Source organism: Sus scrofa, chromosome 11 (assembly GCF_000003025.6).
Source record: "Sus scrofa isolate TJ Tabasco breed Duroc chromosome 11, Sscrofa11.1, whole genome shotgun sequence".
Taxonomy (NCBI): Eukaryota; Metazoa; Chordata; class Mammalia; order Artiodactyla; family Suidae; genus Sus; species Sus scrofa.
This window is the reverse complement of record NC_010453.5, coordinates 2,657,854-2,677,726: the sequence shown is the minus strand read 5'-3', so window position 1 is coordinate 2,677,726 and position 19,873 is coordinate 2,657,854. Positions and strand designations below refer to the sequence as shown.

Below are 19,873 nucleotides of genomic sequence, written 5' to 3'. Positions count from 1 at the left end.
TGGGCGCGTCCTGCTGTTTTGCGGTGGCTCCTTCTCTCTTCCCTGTGACAGTGATGACGTGTGTCTCCTCAGGGCCCCTGAGCTGTGTGTGTGTCTGGGTATCTTTTAGGAAAGGTCTGCTCCCATCTCTTGTCCATTTTTGATTTTTAAAAATATGTTAAGGGAGTTCCCGTCGTGGCGCAGTGGTTAACGAATCCGACTAGGAACCATGAGGTTGCGGGTTCGGTCCCTGCCCTTGCTCAGTGGGTTAACGATCCGGCGTTGCCGTGAGCTGTGGTGTAGGTTGCAGACGCGGCTCGGATCCCGCGTTGCTGTGGCTCTGGCGTAGGCCGGTGGCTACAGCTCCGATTCAACCCCTAGCCTGGGAACCTCCATATGCCTCGGGAGCGGCCCAAGAAATAGCAACAACAGAAAGACAAAAAAAAAAAAAAAAAATGTTAGGACAAGTTCAAGGAGTCCCTTCTCCATTCTGGACACGCGTCCCACGGGAGAGCCACGCTGCGAGAGCGCGGCCTCCTGCTCTGTCGGCTGCCAGTTCGTCTGCTCTGTGGCTCCCTTCAGAGGCGGGACGCTGTCCGTTTTGATGAATCTAGAATATCAGTGTTTTTCGTTTAAGGTTATGACTTTTGGCGTCTGTAAGAAACATCTGGCTACCTCAGAGTCACCACGATACATTTTCTTCTAGAACCTGATCATTTGGGCCCTCACGGTGAGGTCTGTGCCGTGTGTGGCAGGGTCGAGGTGCCCGCCCCACGCGGACACCCAAGGCCACAGTTTGCGTTGTGCCCCTCGTGGCCATGGTGCCCTTGTACGCAGCAAGTCCTCGAGGCATGTGAGCTGAACCGCATTGAAGAGTCAGAGCAAACAGGATGCTCGCAGTGTTGGAATGTGCTTTACGGGCTCCAGCCCCCCAGTTAAATAGCAGTGAGGGAGCCCTGTTCGACCCCAAGTTAGCCGCCCCCGCCAAGAACACAGGCAGGGCCCCAGCTTGACTGCTTCCGTCTTTGTCTGTGGTTTCTTTGAAGAACTGAGATAAATTCCGCTTTCAGGGACATGTCACGACATGCTGACAGGGTGTCTCAGCTCTTGTTCTAGCTTCATAGCCACCCTCTGTGTTGGAGGAGGAGGTGTGAGAACCAGACACCTTCCGCGACCTGGCACCACAGCCCCGGCTGCAGCGCTGGGAGTCCCCCGAGACAGGCGAGCCTGGAGCCAAGCCAGCGACGTGCCTCTGATGCTTGGACTTGTGCAGCGTAATGAACACTTAATGATTTCATAGGGCATAGAGCTTGATAATAAAACTTGGCAAGCGATTACACGGACTAAATTGACCAAGTCAAAGAGACTGAAAAACGGTCTTCTGACAGCACTCCAAGTGCACCCGCAAAATAAACATGCCGGGAAAGAGACTGGGCCCAAGTCTAAGCTAAGTGCCGAGTAGACAGCAAAGAGCTTTAAAAGGAGAAAGCGCTCTGGGCCCCGCACTGCCCAGGACTTTTTTTTTTTCCGTCTTTTTAGGGCCACCCCCACGGCACATGGAGGTTCCCAGGCGAGGAGTCCCACCGGAGCTGTAGCTGCCGGCCTGCCCACAGCCGCAGCAACAGAGGATCCAAGCTGCGTCTGTGACCTACCCCGCAGCCACAGCCACGCCGGATCCTTAACCCGCTGAGCGAGGCCAGGCATCACACCCGCGTCCTCACGGATGCTCGTCAGACGTGTGTCCACTGAGCGACGACGGGAACTCCTGCCCATGACTTTTGTAGAGATCCTCGTAGTCAGGCTTCCAACTCGCGTTTCCGGAGGCCAGCGTGTCCCCCGAGCAGGCAGATCCGCCGTGTGCCCGTGGAGAGCGCGGCCGGCTGACCTGTGCTTTGTTTCAGGTATGCTTCAGAAGCGCCCTTCCATCGACGACTTCGTAAACGCCCTCGTGTGCGACTTGGATCTGGACGCGGAGAGCTTCCTCGCGGACTCGGAGTGACGGCGGAGGCAGAGGCGCGGGGTCAAAGCCGGGTGGAGGAGACAAGAATGGGTGCTCGCTTCCGACGGCGGGATTCACGTCTGTCCTGACTCGTGAAAAGCCGTAAACCGATGGAACTCGCAATAAATTGTTTGTTTTCATCCTGCGGGTTTGCAGCCTGTTTGGCAGACTTCTGAGTCTCAGGAAACCCACTCAGTGAGCGAGTGGGGCGGGCACGTCCTGGGCCTGGTGACCTTCCCCCTGTGCCCGTGACCTCTGCTTGGTTAGGGACTTCATTAAAAGCAAGATTATTTCACTGTTCAGGAGGATTGCACACACAGTCCTTCTGAATGATTTCTTAAGGCGGCTCTGTCAGTGGCTTGACAAGGGCGTAGTCGGTTACAGCCTCCGAGGAACCAGGTATGGTTCCCAGAGCATTTGCCACTGACCGCGGGGGCTTTGGCCGCGTGTCCGGTACACACCGTCCAGCCGGACGCAGAGCAGGGGGGCCTGACTTGGCTGTGAAGGTGCGACAGTAACTGCGGCACAGCTACCGAGTGCCGGCGAGCCGCAGCCACCGATAAACCCGCCCCCGAGCGTCAGCCCCAGCTTTATCCCCAGCATCGTCCTGCCTGCCGTGTCACCACGTGGTGACATTAGCAAAGACATTTCTCCCACCCTCAGACTCAGGAGTGTACAGGCTCTGACAGCTGCTAGCGGGGGCCGCCTCCCTCGCCCCGAAGGGCCACTGATGATGCAGAAAAGCAGGATGAAAAGTCCCCCAAACTAGGACACGGGTCCAACCCGCCCAGAGACTCTAGAGGAACGTGCAGGCGCGAGAACAGGTGAGGGTGGGTGGAGACGTGCCAGGGGCCGCGGCCGGGGCACCGACCTGCGCTCTGCCTTCACCCCTTCTCAGTCCCAGCACCCTGCCGCGTGCTCCCGCACCCAGGACAAAGCCGGGCGATGCCGGCCGAGGGGAGAGGCGGGTACCGGCGCCCAGGACGGGGCTGGCTGCCTCTGCCCACGGCCTCGAGCTGAGGGAAGGGGCGCTCGTGCCCGCCGCAGACGCCAACCCCGATCGGGAAATGGACTCGGAGGTTGGGTCTGAAACGGCGCTGTCGCCGGGGTCCTGACAAGCGCCGAGCCCCCGGGCGTTCAGCCTCCCTTTCCAGGAGGGTGAAGCCCAGAAAAGGACACCGACTCGGGCCTCGGAAGAGGACGGGTGATCCCGAATCTGAACGCAGCTTCGAAACAGGACCGAGGCGCGCTGTCGGGAGCCCCGCTGGCGTTTTCGCTGAGCTGCGAAGACACATGGCATTGATGCAGCTGAAAGCCGCGAGAAAGAACAGGCAGAAATTTTAAACTAGGATAAGCTAAAAAGGCAGGTAGAATAAGACAAAAAGAAATGCAAGAACAAAACCACGCCCTCTGCAGCAACGCGGATGGAGCTGCAGACTCTCATCCCGAGGGAGTCCGAAAGAGAAAGGCAGACACCGCACGTGTACCTGGAACCTAATACACGGCACAAGTGAACCTCTTCACAGAACAGAAACAAACTCAGGGGCTTGGAGCCCAGACTTGTCGTTGCCAAAGGGGAAGGGCGGGATGGACGGGGAGTGTGGGGTCAGCAGGTGCGCACTCGCCTTTGGGGGAGATGAGCAGCGAGGTCCTGCTGCCCAGCACCGGGCACTGCATCCGGTCACTTGCGATGGGACACGGGAGGATGCCGTGACAGCGAGTGTGTATACGTGTGGGAGGATGCCGTGACAGCGAGTGTGTATACGTGTGGGAGGATGCCGTGACAGCGAGTGTGTATACGTGTAGAACTGGGTCATTTTGCCGTAGCGGAAACGGACACTAAATCGACTCTAACGGAAAAAAAATTTAAAAACCCCTAAAAACGGGAAAAAAGAAATGCAAAGAACGGAAACACAGTGCAGTGATTTGAGACATTATCACAGCGGAAAAGAGCAAAACTGCTGAGGAGGGAGAAGCCCTCGGCGCGCAGCTTAAAGGGACGTGGTGAGAGCTGGCAGCCAGGGGACAGCGCCGACCCCCGAGGGCAGGGCCAGGACAGCTGGACCAAAAGCAGTAACAGGCCCAAGCTCGTGTCCTCCTGGCTCCCCGGGGCCCAGAACAGTGACCAGCACTGGGGAGGTGCTGGGGGAGGATGTGCTATTAAGTGCATTTAAGGAAACTTTTTTGAAAGGAAAAGAAAAAAAAATCAATGTAATTTTTTGATCGTGCCTGTGGCATGGCAGAGTTCTTGGGCCAGGGATCGAACCTGGGCCACAGCAGCAGCCCAGCAGGACTCCGCTTTTGAGAACTTAAATGTAGCTTAAATTATAAGCCAGCCTATCCCCAACTGGACGGTCCCAGGAGTTGTTACCTAGGGTTCAGGAGCTCAGAAGGGGCCCCTGGTACCTGCATTTGGACAATACAAACAAAGCGGGGAAGCCGGCCGTGGTCACCAGCGCCCTGCACCCGCAGCACCATTGCCCAGCCCCACCTGCAGCGCCTCCTGACAACATGGCTCAGAACGCCGGGGACCCCCTGCCAGTGGCATCCAGCTAGAAACAGGCTTCCGCCCGAAGGGGCACACTTGGGATGCTCCCGGAACTTAACTGTTCGTTGCCGTTAAAAGCCGAAGGACAGTTAAGAAAAGGTTCTGAGCACCATACGGCACTCAGCACTCGCAGATGCTCGAGCGCTCGGGGCACACCTCAGCTCTCACTTTTTTTTTTGCTTTTTAGGGCCTCACCTTCAGCCTGTGGAGGTTCCCAGGCTAGGGGTCCAATCGGAGCTGTAGCTGCCAGAGCAACGTGGGATCCCAGCCTTGTCTGCAACCTACATTATAGCTCATGGCAACACCAGATCCTTAACCCACCAAGCGAGGCCAGGGATTGAACCTGCGTCCTCATGGCTACTAGTCTGGTTCGTTTCTGCTGAGCCACCAATAGGAACGCCCTCTTTGTTTATTCTGTTTATTTGTTTATTTATTTATTTTTTAGTATGGTTGATTTACAAACTTCTGCCAATTTCTGCTGTACAGCAAAGTGACCTGGTCACACATATACTTTCTTACCTTCCATCATGTTCCATTACAAGTTACTGGATAAAGTTCCCTGGGCTACACAGCAGGACCTCATTGCTCATCCCCTCCAAATGCAATTGTTTGCATCAACTAACCCCAAACTCCCCGTCCAGCCACTCCCTCCCCTCCCTCTTGGCAACCACAAGTCTGCTGTTCATGAGTTTGTTTCTTTCCTGCAGAGAGGTTCACTTGTGCCTTATATTGGATTCCAGATGTAAGTGATCTGATGTAGTCTTTGTCTTTGTCTTTCTGACAGCCGCATGTACATCAGTGAAACTGGAACACACCCTCACACTATGCACAAAAATGAACTCAAAATGGCTTAAAGACAAACATAAGGCAAGACACCATCAAACCCCTAGCAGAGAACACAGGCAAAACATTCTCCAGTATCAACCATGCAAATGTTTTCTCCGGTCAATAGAAATAAAAACAAAAAGAAACCAATGGGGCCTCATCAAACTTACAAGCTTGTGCACAGCAAAGGTGACCTTTCTTTAAAAATCATGAGAAGAGTAAGTCATTTAGCCCAGGAAACAAAGCAAAAGAAATCCCGGAGGAACTTCTAAGAATGCTGAGGGGTCACTGCCTGTTTTCACAACAACAGCTGGATAAGTCATAACAGCAAATGATTTTATTATGAATGCTTTTCCTTGTGATGGGAATAAGCCCCTAACACACACCAATTCCTCTGGGAAAAATTCTCTCCTGTACTTAAGAGTTTACCGCCAGCTTCCAAAAATCCAATTTAAAGTACTTATGAATATGTAAACACTAAAAAAAACCACAATCTAGACAAAGAAGTAGAGAATAATGAATAAAATGTGAATAGGATTGACTGTCTTTAGTGTTGAGACTTGGGCCTTTTATTTTTCTTCTTCTATTTCCCAATTTAGGTAGTGTTAATTTTAAGGATGATTTTAAATTTATAGAACGCTTAATCGGGACACTACCAGCGCCAAATTTTTTTTTTTGTCTTTTTTGTTGTTGTTGTTGTTGTTGTTGTTATTGTTGCTATTTCTTGGGCCGCTCCCGCGGCATATGGAGGTTCCCAGGCCAGGGATCGAATCGGAGCTGTAGCCACCGGCCTACGCCAGAGCCACAGCAACGCGGGATCCGAGCCACGTCTGCAACCTACACCACAGCTCACGGCAACGCCGGATCCTTAACCCACTGAGCAAGGCCAGGGATCGAACCCACAACCTCATGGTTCCTAGTCGGATTCGTTAACCACTGCGCCACGACGGGAACTCCCCAGCGCCAAATTTAAAGCACGTTTCCAGTTCTGAAGAAATGCTTGGCTGATGTAAAGCAAATTCAGAAAACGTCTCTGAGACACTCAAGGAACCATCTGTACAGCCAGAAAGGGTCTTAGTGCCCAGGGTTTAGCCTGATTGGCTGAGAGCAATGGCGATAAAGTATGAATAGCAGTGCTCAACAGTTATTTAGCATTTTTCTGTTTACAAAGAGCTTCACCACAGTCCGTGATCGCCGCTGCCCACACCTAGGAGGTGGCAGGGCAGGTGTGTCAGGACGCTGTGGCGGCAGCAGGGCGACCTGGCGACCTTCCAGGACCGTGGCGCTGGTCACCAGCTGCAGGGTGAGAGCAGCTCCTGCCACGGTCCTGGCCGCCGCACACAGGTGCGCAGGCGCTCAGGTGAACGTCTGCACAGGGGCTGGTGGTCACAGGACCCACCTGGGCCACCCCAGGGCCGGATGTCCCGCGTGGTCTTCCTGCTTGAAGATGCCGGGCCTGCAGCAGGCAGACCATCTGACGTCACAGCATCAGACCGGGAGGGACGAGGGGCCGGAGGATGGAGAGGAGGGGCCATCTGGAGACGCGACCAGAGGACTTGCCGGCCACTGCATGGTGGCAGGTGGCACCCACGTGCTCCTGTTCATTGTGACTCTGCTCGACTAGAGAGCGAGTGGGAAGCGGGGTTGGGTGGAGCCTGTGGGGCCAATAGCGACGCACCGTTAGGGTGATAAACAGCCGCATCCACATCTTTCGACTTCGACCATCCAGCCGTGATCAGCTGCTCTCGGGCCCATCCCCATCTCACCTGCACAGAAATCAGAAGGGCTGCGGCGGGGCCCCCGAGATCCAGCTGCGCTGGCCTGGCGCCTGCTCTGCCCACTATTTCCTTCCGCTCTCCTTAGCTCTGTTTTCCTCTCCTTTCTCTTCTGTCTCGAGTGACTGCCTCGCTCGTTAATTTTTAATGTGCAGCCTTTCTTCTTTTCTAAGATACGCATTTAGGTCTGTAAACTTTTTTCAAAGTGCTGCTGTGATTGCACCTCAGAAGGGTTCACACGTAATGCTTTCATTATCATCCTCATTCAATCCCAAGCATCTGCCGAGGTCTGCTCGGTAACTCACACGTGTCTTTCTTGCCATGTGGTCGGAGGACACATTCTGCACTGGTTCAGTCTTTGAAACGTACCGAGACCTGCTTTTCGGCTCTGTATACGGTCGAGACGGTAAACACGTTAGATGTGCGTTCTAAGAATGTGCATTTTACCTTTTGGCTTAACCAGTGTTACTGCATCGGAAAGACGTATTAAAACTCTCTTGGGAGTTCCTGCCGTGGCCCAGAGGAAATGAATCCAACTAGGAACCATGAGGTTGTGGGTTCGACGCCTGGCCTCACTCAGTTGGTTAAGGATCTGGCGTTGCTGTGAGCTGTGGTGTGGGTCACAGACATGGCTCGGATCTGGTGTGGCTGCGGCTGTGGTGTAGGCGGGCAGTTGTAGCTCTGATTCGACCCCTAACCTGGGAACCTCCATGTGCCATGGGTGCGGCCCTAAAAATACAAAAAAAAAAAAAAAAAAAAGACGAAGAAGACAAAAAAAAACCCTCTCTTGCTCTAACTGGATTTATCACTGTGACCTGGTCCATTTCTGCTTTACAGATTTTTGAGGCCATATTGCTAACTACAGATTTAGGATTATTTTATCTTCCTGGTAAGTTAATTTTTAAATCATTACGGTGTGATTCTCTTTATGTGTAGTTATACCTTGTACCTTAAAACCTCTTTTGACTGATTTATTGTAACTACTTCAGCTTTCTTTTCTTTTCTTTTTTTTTTTTTTTTTTTTGTCTTTTTGCCATTTCTTGGGCCGCTCCCGCGGCATATGGAGGTTCCCAGGCTAGGGGTCGAATCAGAGCTGTAGCCACTGGCCTACACCACAGCCACAGCAACGCTGGGTCTGAGCCGCATCTGCAACCTATACCACAGCTCACGGCAACGCCAGATCCTTAACCCACTGATCAAGGCCAAGGACTGAACCCACAACCTCATGGTTCCTAGTCGGATTTGTTAACCACTGCACCACCACGGGAACTCCTACTTGAGTTTCCTTTTGATTACTGTTTGCATCATGTGTGTTCCATTCCTATACTCCAGGGTTAAGTGTTTGCTGTGTCTTTTATACGTGTTATATTTAAAGGTCAATAATACAATATAGTACAACCATCAAGTGAATAACTGTAAATGATATGTGGAGTATATCTCAATAAAGGTATTTTTTAAATTAATCTAATTTCAGCAATATCTTTTCACACCTACCTCCTAGAGTGATGAAAATAAAAATAAACAACTGGGACCTAATTAAACTTAAAAGCTTTTGGAGTTCCTGTCATGGCTCAGTGGAAAAGAATCCGACAAGGAACCTTGAGGTTTCGGGTTTGATCCCTGGCCTCGATCGGTGGGTTAGGGATCCAGCATTGCTGCAAGCTGTGGTGTAGGTCGCAGACATGGCTCAGATCCCACGTTGCTGTGGCTCTGGCGTAGGCTGGCAGCTGTAGCTCCAATTCCACCCCTAGCCTGGGAACCTCCATATGCTGCGGGTGAGGCCCTGAAAAACCCAAAAAAAAAAAAAAAAAAAAATTAAAAGTTTTTGCACAGCAAAGGAAACCATAAACAAAATGAAAAGACAACACATAGAGTGGGAGAAAATATTTGCCAACAAGGCAACCAACAGGTAATTCATATCCAAAATATACAACCAACTTATGCAGATCAGTATCAAGAAAAAACTCAATCGAAAAATGGGCACAAGACTCAAACTGAAATTTCTCCAAAGACGACATATGAATGACCAAAAAACACATGAAAAGATGCTCAAAATCACTCATTATTAGAGAATTTCAAATCAAAACTACAGTGAGGTATCACCTTACACCAGTCAGAATGGCATCATCAAAGACTACAAACAGTAAATGCTGGAGGGGGTTTAAAGAAATGTGGGTGGGAATGTAAGTTGGTGCCGCCACTGTGGAGAACAGTATGAAGGTTCCCCAGTATATCCAGAGAAAATCATAATTTGACAAGATACATGCACCCCACTGTTTACTGCAGCACTATGCACAACAGCCAAGATGGGGAAGCAACACAGATGTCCACTGACAGAGGAGAAGAGAAGGAAGATGTGGTACAGAACTGCCAGAGCAACCCTGAGGAAAAAGAAACAAAGCAGGAGGCGTAACTCTCCCAAACTTCAGACAATATCACAAAGCTGCAGTAATCAAAACAGTGTGGTATTGGTTAAACACACACACACACCAAAAAACAGACATACAGGTAACGGAACAGAACAGAGAGCCCAGAAATAAACCCAGACACCTGGGTCAATTGGTAGGTGTCTAATTGACATCTCCTTGTTGAAAAAAACAAACCAAAAAAACCCACAAGAATATAAAATGGGGAAAAGACAGTCTCTTTAGCAAGCAGTGCTGGGAAAACTAAAATCAATGAAATTGGAACACACCCTCACACCATGCACAAAAATAAACTCAAAATGGCTCAAGAACTTAAATATAAGACACTATGTGGAGCTCCCATCATGGCTCAGTGGTTAACAAATCCGACTAGGAACTGTGAGGTTGCGGGTTCAATCCCTGGCCTTGCTCGGTGGGTTAAGGATCTGGTGTTGCTGTGAGCTGTGGTGTAGGTTGCAGATGCAGCTCAGACCCAGCGTTGCTGTGGCTGTGGTGTAGGCCGGTGGCTACAGCTCTGATTCGACCCCTAGCCTGGGAACCTCCATATGCCACGGGAGCGGCCCTAGAAAAGGCAAAAAGACAAAGAGAAGACAAGACACCATAAAAGTCCTAGGAGAGAAGGTAGGCAAAAACATTCTCTGCCACAAACTGTTCAAATGTTTTCTTAGGTCAGTCTCCCACAGCAATAAAGATAAAAGCAACAATAAACCAATGGGACCTAATCAAACTTACAAGCTTCTGCACAGCAAAGGAAACCATAAAAAAAAAAAAAAAAGACAACCTATGAAATGGGAGAAAATAGTTGTAAACAATGCAACCATTAATTGCATGGCCTTAATCTCCAAAATTTACAAACAACTCATTCACCTCAACAACAAAAAACAACCCAATAGAAAAATGGGCAGAAGACCTAAATAGACCTTTCTCCAAAGACAACATATGGACAACCAGTAGGCACCTGAAAAATGCCCAACATCAGCAATTATTAGAGAAAAGCAAAAAAAAAAAAAAATCCACAAACAATAAATGCGGGAGAGGGTGTGAAGAAAACACACCTCCTTCACCCTCCTCCACTGTCGGTGGGAATGCAAACTGGTACAACCACTGTGGAACTAAGTATGGAGGGACCTCAAAAAATTAGAAATACAACTACCCTATGACCCAGCAATCCCACTCTTGGGCATCTATCCAGAGAAAACTCTAATTCGAAAGGATACATGCAGCCCCATGTTCACTGCAGCACTATTTAGGACGGCAAAGACGTGGAAGCCAGCTGAATGTCTCTTGACCGAGGGATGAAGAAAGACTATGGGCACATATATTCAACAGAGTATTACTCAGCCATGAAAAATAATCCCGTTTGCAGCAGCATGGATGGAACTAGAGGTTATCCTATGAGGTCACACAAACATATGACATCACTTATTATGTGGAATCTAAAAAAACCTATACAAATGAACTTACGTGCAGAACAGAAAGAGAGTCACAGATTTTGAAAAAAAAACTTCAGTGACCAAAACAGATTTGGGGGAGCGGCAGAAGGGGGGTTTGGAGTTGGCCTATGCACAATGCGACAGATGGAATGGCTGGCCGACGGGGACCTGCTGTACAGCACAGGGAACTCTCCTCAAGATTCTTGGATGATCCACTCGGGAAAAGAATCTGGGAAAAAATGGATGTGTCCGTATAACTGAATCACTTTGCGATACAGCAGAAAGTATCACGAGGTCATACATCAGCTATACTTCAAGAAAACGTACAAGATTTAGGAGACACAGAACAAAAAACTTACTACAAAGCTACAATAATCAAGACAGTACAGCACTGGCACAGGGACAGACAAAGAGACGGATGAAACAAAGTCCAGAAACAAAGCTTTTCAATTATGGCCAACTGATCTTTGACGAGGGTGCTCAAACAACTCAATGTTGGAAAGAATAGCCTTTCCAACAAATCAGAATCAGAGTATGCAAAAGAATGAAACTGTACGTCTATTTCATACCTTACACAAAAATGGACCCAAAATGGATGATAGTCATGAACCTAAGAGTTAAAACTATAAACAGAGCAATAAACTTTTATGACTTTGGGTTAAGTAATGGTTTCTTAGATATGACAACAAAAGTATAAGAGACAAAAAAAAAAAAAAAATGGATAAACTGGAGCTCCTCAAAATTGTGAATTTTTGAAGTCCCCCTTGTGGCTCAGTGGGTTAAGAACCCAACATAGTATCCATGAGGATTCAGATTCGGTCCCGGGGCTTACTCAGTGGGTTAAGGATCTGGCTTTGCTGCAAGCTGTGGTGTAGGTCACAGGTGCAGCCCAAATCCAGCATTGCTATGGCTGGCAGCTGCGACTCTGATTCGAGCCCAAGCCTGGGAACTTCCACATGCCTCAGGTGCAGCCATAAAAAGAAAAAAAAAAGAATTTTAAACTTTTCAATTTTCTTGCAAATTAAACCAAGAAAGTGAAAAAACCCACAGATTGGAAGAAAATATTTGTAAATCCTCTTTTTTTTTTTTTTTTTTTTTTTTGTCTTTTGTTGTTGCTATTTCTTGGGCTGCTCCCGCGGCATATGGAGGTTCCCAGGCTAGGGGTTGAATCGGAGCTGTAGCCACCGGCCTACGCCAGAGCCACAGCAACGCGGGATCCGAGCCGCGTCTGCAACCTACACCACAGCTCACGGCAACGCCGGATCGTTAACCCACTGAGCAAAGGCAGGGACCGAACCCGCAACCTCATGGTTCCTAGTCGGATTCCTTAACCACTGCGCCACGACGGGAACTCCCTGTAAATCCTCTTTTTGATGGGGGACTTGTATTCAACTACATAAATAACTTTTATGACTCAATAATAAAAAGACACTGTACAGCAGAAATTGGTACAACATTGTAAATCAACTATACTTTAATAAATATTGGAGTTCCTGTTGTGGCACAGTGGAAACAAATCCAACTAGTATCCATGAGGCTACAGGTTCGATCCCGGGTCTCGCTCAGTGGGTTAAGGATCTGGCATTGCTGTGAGCTGTGCTGTATGTAGATCGCAGATGTAGCTTGGATCCTATGTTGCTGTGGCTGTGGTGTAGGCTGGCAGCTGCAGCTCTGATTTAACCCCTAGCCTGGGAACTTCCATATGCTATGGGTGCAGCACCCCCAAAAAATAAAAGTAAAAATTAAAATAAAGAGACAAATAACCTAATAAAAATTGGACAAAGGATCTGAAGAGACACTTCTCCAAAGAAGACAAATAGCCATACATATAGATATATAAACAGCACATGAAAGATGCTCAAATCCATTAACCATCTGAGAACCTGCACATCAAAATCACAAGAACATACACCACTTCACACCCACTAGGATAGCTGGAATTAAGAAGACAAACAGTAATAAGTGGGGATGTGGAGACTTTGGAACCCTCATCTATCACTCCTGGAAAGGTAAAATGGTGCAGCTGCTTTTGAAAACATTTTGGCAGTTACTCAAAAAGTTAAACATAAGAGTCTTTATGTGACTCGGCAGTTCTACTCCTAGGTATATACCCAAGAAGACAGGAAATACGAATATATTAAATATATTCACTACTTCCATAAGTCTATACGAATATATATGGGAAATATGCCCACCACAAAATTTGTAAATGAATGTGCATCAACATTTTATTCACAAGAGCCAAAAAGTAAAACGAACCCACAGTTCACCAAGTGATAAGCGGTACAGCCAGACAGAATATTACTCAGCAGAAAAAAGAAACAAAGCCTTGGTAAATGCTATAGTGTGGATGAAGCTTGAACGCATTAGGCTAAGTGAAAGAACGACCGCAAGTTATGTGATTCCAGTTATAGAAAATGTCCAGAAGAGGCAAATCTGTAGAAACAGAAAGTAGCTTAGTGGCTGCCCAGGCCAAGGGAGGAGGAAATGGGGAGTGAGTGCTAGTAGGTACGGGTTTCTTTTACGGAAGACGAGAATGTGCTAGAATTAGTGGTGATGGCTGCACACATCTGTGAATATACTAAAAAACACTGCATTAGTCACGTGAAGTGGGTGACTTTTGTGGTATGGGAATCATACCTCAAACTGTTCAGAATAAAAAATAGTCCATATGCTACGTCACTGATGGACGCATGACCCAAGAACGAAGGGGCAGACCTCACGGTTTAGCTGAAACCGAGTCTCCCTAAAACCAAGTTCCTTTGCTGAGATTATGATTAACCTCTCCATCCACTTTATTTCCTTTCTTGTTCTGCACCTGTTCCCCGTCAAGACTGAGTATCAAAGAAAAGGGGGGGGTTGGAACGAAGCCGGACCCTATGGGGCTTCCCGGGACAGTCTCCAACCCCACCCGCCAGCCCCTAGCACGTCCTCCAGCTGCCTCTTGTTTCTAGACAAGCGGTAGTCTCCTGGGTCTTCCCCCAGTGCCAGAGAGCAAATTTAATCAGAGACGTGAGAAAACGCAGCAACAAAGGAAAACAGTCAAGCAAGGCAAAGTAACAACAGTTTAGCCATGAAGCAAAATCAAAGTCCTCTACTTCCTCCTTAAGGGCTGTAGGTAACACTCTGAGCCATCCTTGGATTGTTTTGCAGAGACGTAAACCCTCAGCAGGTGGAAGAAGTTAACGCTAGTTGACCAGGAGCAAGCAGATCCCAGCCGAGTTAGAACCAGGTTGACAATGTTGCCTCCTGATTACCTCACGACCGACCAATCAGAAGGAGTCCACCAACCCATCACGTGCGGACACCCCTCATCCCTGTCCCTCACCCTGACCTTAAAAACCTTCCCTTGCCTGGCCCTGCAATAAAGGCTGCCCTTCGCTTCACCACAACCCAGGGTCAGTAGATTGACCTGACTGCACCTGGAGGGTGGGACGCAGTTTGGTTCAATAACAGCACCTGCCAGTCAAGTGAATCCCCCCCGCCAGTTCCCTTGCAGAAAACAGTACACTTCCACAGCCTTCATGCAAAGCCAGGACAACCACGTCGGATTTGCAGCAAATGATTTTCAGAGAAAGCACGGTTGTCTTGCAATTTCACATTCACTAATAGATAACAAATCGCACGGAGGGTCCCAACCTCCGGGGCTCAGCGCCTCACGATGTTTTCCTCTCCCTCAGCTTTTCCTTCTACCCCCAACACTACCGTCGCAGCTAGCTCTAAACCAACGTGGCTTTTCACAGTTTCTTGCACACGGGTTTACCTGACCCGCACACAGCACTTCAGCATTATTATTACCATGAGTAACCAAGCATAAGCATACAGAGTTTACATTTGTCCAACAGCAAAAAGCCAATAAAAGGTGGTCACCAACCTCCAAATGCCGCTCTTTCAACAACAGCCCGCGGTCTCCGTCCCGGGCACTCCCTTGACAGCGGCCCCGCCACGAAGGCAGCATCAGCCTCAGCATCCGCAGGGATTGAGTCCGTTTCAGCCCCAAGGGCCCTGCCCCGCCCATGCCTCGCCTGGTGGATTCGATTGGACCAACCCTGGTCACGTGCTCACCGCTCAGCTAAGCACTGTGTGGGAGGGGCTCTGAGCGCCAGGGTGAGGCTCTCGCGAGGTCTGGGCCGCGGGCTGCCCCACAGGAAGAAGCCAGCGATCCACAGCACGTGGTCTGAGCGAGCGCAGCGCTGCCGCACCCAGAGGAAAGGTGCGGGTGGGTGATGTGAGCAGAAGGGATGCCGGGCAGGAAGTGCTCGTGCTCACGAGCCCAGCTGAGGGGCCCTGCTGGCCGCCAGTGTGCTACGATGTGCTGCGCAGCAGGTTCTGCTCGGACGGACGGTGTCCTGCTTAGGCTGCTCTTCAGCCCCGAGACCACGACGCTCGGCCCCCTGGAACCTGGGTGCGGTGGCGGTCATAGGTTGAAGGGTTCCACCCAGAAACACTTGACCACAGGGTGTAAGAGGCGGCACCTGCCGGCCGAAGGTGGGGCTGTGCCCTGCGATGAGCAAGACAGCATAGGATTGCAAGTCACCAGGCCTCCCCCTCCACCCCCGTCCCCCGCCTTCAGGCAGAGACGCACCGCCCTGCCCCGCATAGATGACTGGCCTTCTGGCTTTACCATCTGCAGAGCACGGCCAGCCTTCCCTACCAGTCCCATCGGGAGGATAACATCTCTGGTCACTGCAAACAGCTCCTTCCAGCTCCTCTCCCTTTATTTCGTCTTGTTGAAGAAGAGCCAGCTGCTGGCCATTTCCCTTGTCACCACCCTTTACATACAGGAACCTTATCCTTATGCCCACAAATACGTGGGGCAAGCATGAGCTGAGCACCAGCTTTCAAGGGATCGCCCTGCTGGTAGCTGTGGCCACAAGGGTGGGAGAAAAGCACCTGCCCCCAGGAGCTTGCAGTCTAGCAGAAAAGGGCCTTGGGCGTCAGGACTTACAGTCCTAGAGCAGGTGTGGGCTCGGAGGAAGGCGTGATGAGGCTGGAGGAGGGCTTCTGGAGCAGAGGCATGTGTTACTACAGATTTCCTTATTTTTAAGAACTACACAAACTTGTTTTAAAACTTGAGAGAATGTGGTATTTAAAAAATACAATGTAAGGGTATCCCCTCCCCCCAGTTTTCTCAACTATGTTTTACATACTGTTTTATAAGGGGCTCTTTTGCCTTGAAAAGGCGACGGCTTTTATCATTTTTCAATCCCAGTTTTAATGGGGACACACTGGTCTACTGAAGGGTTTTGAGGGTGTTTGCGAGAGACCAGTGAGTAGCACCCACCTTCCCTACCCATCACTTGAGAGGGCAGATGGCAGCTGGGGAAGACTCCATGTCACCCTATTCCTAATTAAGGCTAAAGGGAAGGCAGAGCTCGCAGAGCGACACATTGTGGCTGGCTTGGCCATTGACTGGAGGAGCCCAGGGCAGGCAAGTCTCTGTCTCTCTGTTCAGACCTGGCAAGAGCCAACCTCAGGGAAGGCACAGAGCCGTCGACTCGCCGGCTCTCTGGCCTCCCGTTGGCCCAGGTGCAGAGGGCTGGAGAAGGGGGACAGATGCTCCAAGCAGAGGGCCTTGGATCCCCTGCCTACGCACCCATGGCTGCGACTCCCACGATCTCTCTGGGAAGAGGAGGGGGTGGGGAAAGAAGCCGGCAAGTCGAGAAAAGCCCCAGAAAGCCAGTGGCTGGGATAGAGGCATCCACGAAAACATCCCAAAGTCCTGTTTTGTACATTTCAGTGGTTTCCAAACAACATGGCCATTAAATACCTTCGTAATTAATCCTTGTCCACGTTCATGGTCACTTCCTGAAGATGGAAGTCCTGGGAGTTCCCGTCCTGGCTCAGCAGTTAACGAACCGGAGTGGGATCCATGAGGACTCGGGTTCAATCCCTGGCCTCACTCTGTGGGTTAAGGATCCAGTGTTGCCATGAGCTGTCTTGTAGGTCACAGAGGTGGCTCCCATCCTGTGTGGCCGTGGCTGTGGCGTGGGCCAACGGCTGCAGCTCCGATTCCACCCCTAGCCTGGGACCCTCCATATGCCGCAGGTGCGGCCCTAAAAAGATAAGTAAATAAAGTCCTGGGAGTGGAACCCGGGACCAAAGAATGTTGAGGCCTTGAACACGCTGGGTGCATTTTGCCACTTTTGCCTCTAGAAGCTTTGTGTCACAAGCGTTGCCACTGGCTGGACGTGAGACTGTGTCCCCTCGGCACACGCCCACTCGGGGTCAGTCCTGTTGTGAATTCGATGGCGAGACATCCGCGCCTCGGTGTCATTTCAGTTTTGAGCCGTCCCCTGGGGCTCTCCTGGAGGACGAGGGGGTAGGAAGTTTGAGATAAATCAGCTTGAAGAGACTAGGCCTGGTTCCCAAGGCACAGAGCCCTGGGGCTGCCCCAACCTTTCGCTTGGGTGCAGAGACCTTATCATCCCGTCCACCCGGCCCTGCTACCCACAGGGCGTCCTGGTCACCCTTGAGGTCTCAGGTCAAATGCCATGGCCTGGGAGGGCCCGTCCCCGCCTAGGCCTGCGCGTTGGACACACCCATCCGATTGGAGACGGCGGGCTGCTGGGAGAGGGCGGGTCACAGAAGCCAATCGGGGCTGGATTTATTCTTCCACCATCTTATGGAAGACAAGGAAGTGAAGCCAAGAAACCAACTAGAGTAGCTAGAACTTGGACTTGGAGGCCCCTGAGAGAGCAGACAAGACACAGTTTCAGAGCGGGGTGGATCTGGGCAAGTTGCTGAACCAGCCATCTGGGCCTCCTTGGAGGAAGTCAGGCTCCTTTGTAGAAAACTGAGCTTTAATGCAGCGGCGCCCCGAGTCCTGGAGGGCGGGGAGGGGTCCTGGGCCACGCGGAAGCCCAGCACAGAGCAGTGGGGTTTCCATACCTGGAAATCGGACTCAAAAATTTCTAGGAGTTCCCGTCGTGGCGCAGTGGTTAACGAACCCGACTAGGAACCATGAGGAACCATGAGGTTGCGGGTTCGGTCCCTGCCCTTGCTCAGTAGGTTAACGATCCGGCGTTGCCGTGAGCTGTGGTGTAGGTTGCAGACGCGGCTCGGATCCCGCGTTGCTGTGGCTGTGGTGTAGGCCGCTGGCTACAGCTCCGATTGGATCCCTAGCCTGGGAACCTCCATATGCCGCAGGAGCGGCCCAAAGAAATAGCAAAAAAGACCAAAGAAAAAAAAAATTTCTAAAATGTATGGAAGAGTCTACCAGCTCTGACTGCAGTGTGACTACTTCAGGCCGGGATATCTTTGTGAGAAGTCCTTCCGGTAAATCCTGTTATTGTCACTTTTTAATTTACTTTAGTTTCAAGGAAAAAAAACAAACAAACCCAAAACAACCCTGTTGGCTGGTCCAGGACAGAAGCAGCGGTTTCTGCAATTAAAGGTCTAGAGGGAGTGCTTCAGGCGCCTTTGCAGCCAAGCTGGTGGCGGTGACAGTGGCCCCTGGACAAGAGAAGAGGGTGACTGGCCCCGAAGCCTCTGCCTTCCTGAACTTTGCAACATGTAACCCCCACCCCGCCCCCGCCACAGGGGAATCCAGGGCTCCAGGGATGTTGGGAGCGTTGGAGGTCACGTGGACAGCCCCCACCCAGGGCAGAGCTGGTGGTGGGTCACTGGCTGATGGCATCAGCTGGGCCGGGATGCCCCCAGGACGAGGCCCCTGGGCAAGTGTCTACAATTGCAAGCAGCCGGTCCACCTCCCAGCCACGGTAGAGGTTTTAAACTTGGCCCCTGTGTTAGGTTATGGGAATCCCGCAAACGCGTCTGAAATGCACCTTGGAGAGGGTGAGCCGGACTTTCCCGGAAGTCAGGTCTGCATCTGAGTGAGTATGAACCAGTCACGGTTGTTCCAGAAAGAGCTCATCGGCGCCTGCATCTCTATCTGATGGTGCGTGTTTTATAGACGCTGGAGACGTCTTAAGACTGTGTTTGCTGAAAGCGAGTGAACCCGGAAATGAGATGCACATCATTCACCTGACAGATTGAGGAGTCCTAACTCGAACCCTCTTACTGCTCCAGTGTGTGTGTGTGCGCGTGCGTGTGATGCGTCTGGTGTGGTGTGTGTGGTTGTGTGTGTGTGTGAGCAGTCCTGGCACCCCGGAGGCAGGGCTCTGATTTCCCAAGGACTCTGCTGCAGAAAAGCCACATTATGTAAATGGCCAGGAATTACCACTGTTACTCATTTGCTGATCTGGAGACTCTGCAGACATTCTGTGATCGGCTATTCAAGCCCTTACACCCGCATCTACTCCGTAGAACATTCTTCTGGGGCTGAGGAGCAGGTTTTTGCAATGTCATATTTAACACAATGTCCAGCACACGGCTGGCATTCGATAGAACTTTCTAGAATGAACGAATGAATGAGTTAATGTCGGGGACAAGGGCATGAACACCTGGGGGACGTCTGTGTCACTGAGGCCTGGGTGTGGCTCCAGCTTGGCTGGGGGGGCAGGGGCAGCCTCCCCGGATTTATCTCCTCTCCGTCCAGCCCACCGGGGAGGCGCATGGGGGCCCCAAAGCCAGGGAAGGCGGGACCGAGCCCGGGACCCGGCTCCTGCAGCCCCCAGGAGCCCCTCCTCTCAGACGCCAGCTCTCAGCCTCTCAGCCTGGTTCCTGAGGTTCGAACCACACCTGGACTCGACTCCCTGCTGCCCACGGGTCCCCACAGCTGCCGGCTTCCTGCGAGCATGGGTCACCAGGAGGCCTGGCACCCCTGCACCCCAACCCCACGGCTGCCGCACACACAGTGTCCCCCTCCTCTGCCCCTGTGTCCTGGGCTCCTCCGTCCCAAACACCGCCTGCCTGTGTGTCTGTCTCATCACTTGCTAACACCCCTGTCACCTCCCACTCAGCCCCTCGGCGGCAAAGTGCTGTTA

At 51.0% G+C, this 19,873-nt stretch overlaps 1 protein-coding gene across 1 annotated transcript in view; it reads left to right on the top strand.

The window, feature by feature from the left end:
* Positions 1–2,123, top strand: part of MIPEP (mitochondrial intermediate peptidase) — a 115,157-nt gene extending 113,034 nt beyond the window's left edge. The window contains exon 19 of the mRNA XM_021065471.1: positions 1,881–2,123. Within this exon, the coding sequence (XP_020921130.1) occupies positions 1,881–1,978 (98 nt within the window). The 3' untranslated portion in view covers positions 1,979–2,123. The remainder of the gene's footprint in view (positions 1–1,880) is intronic.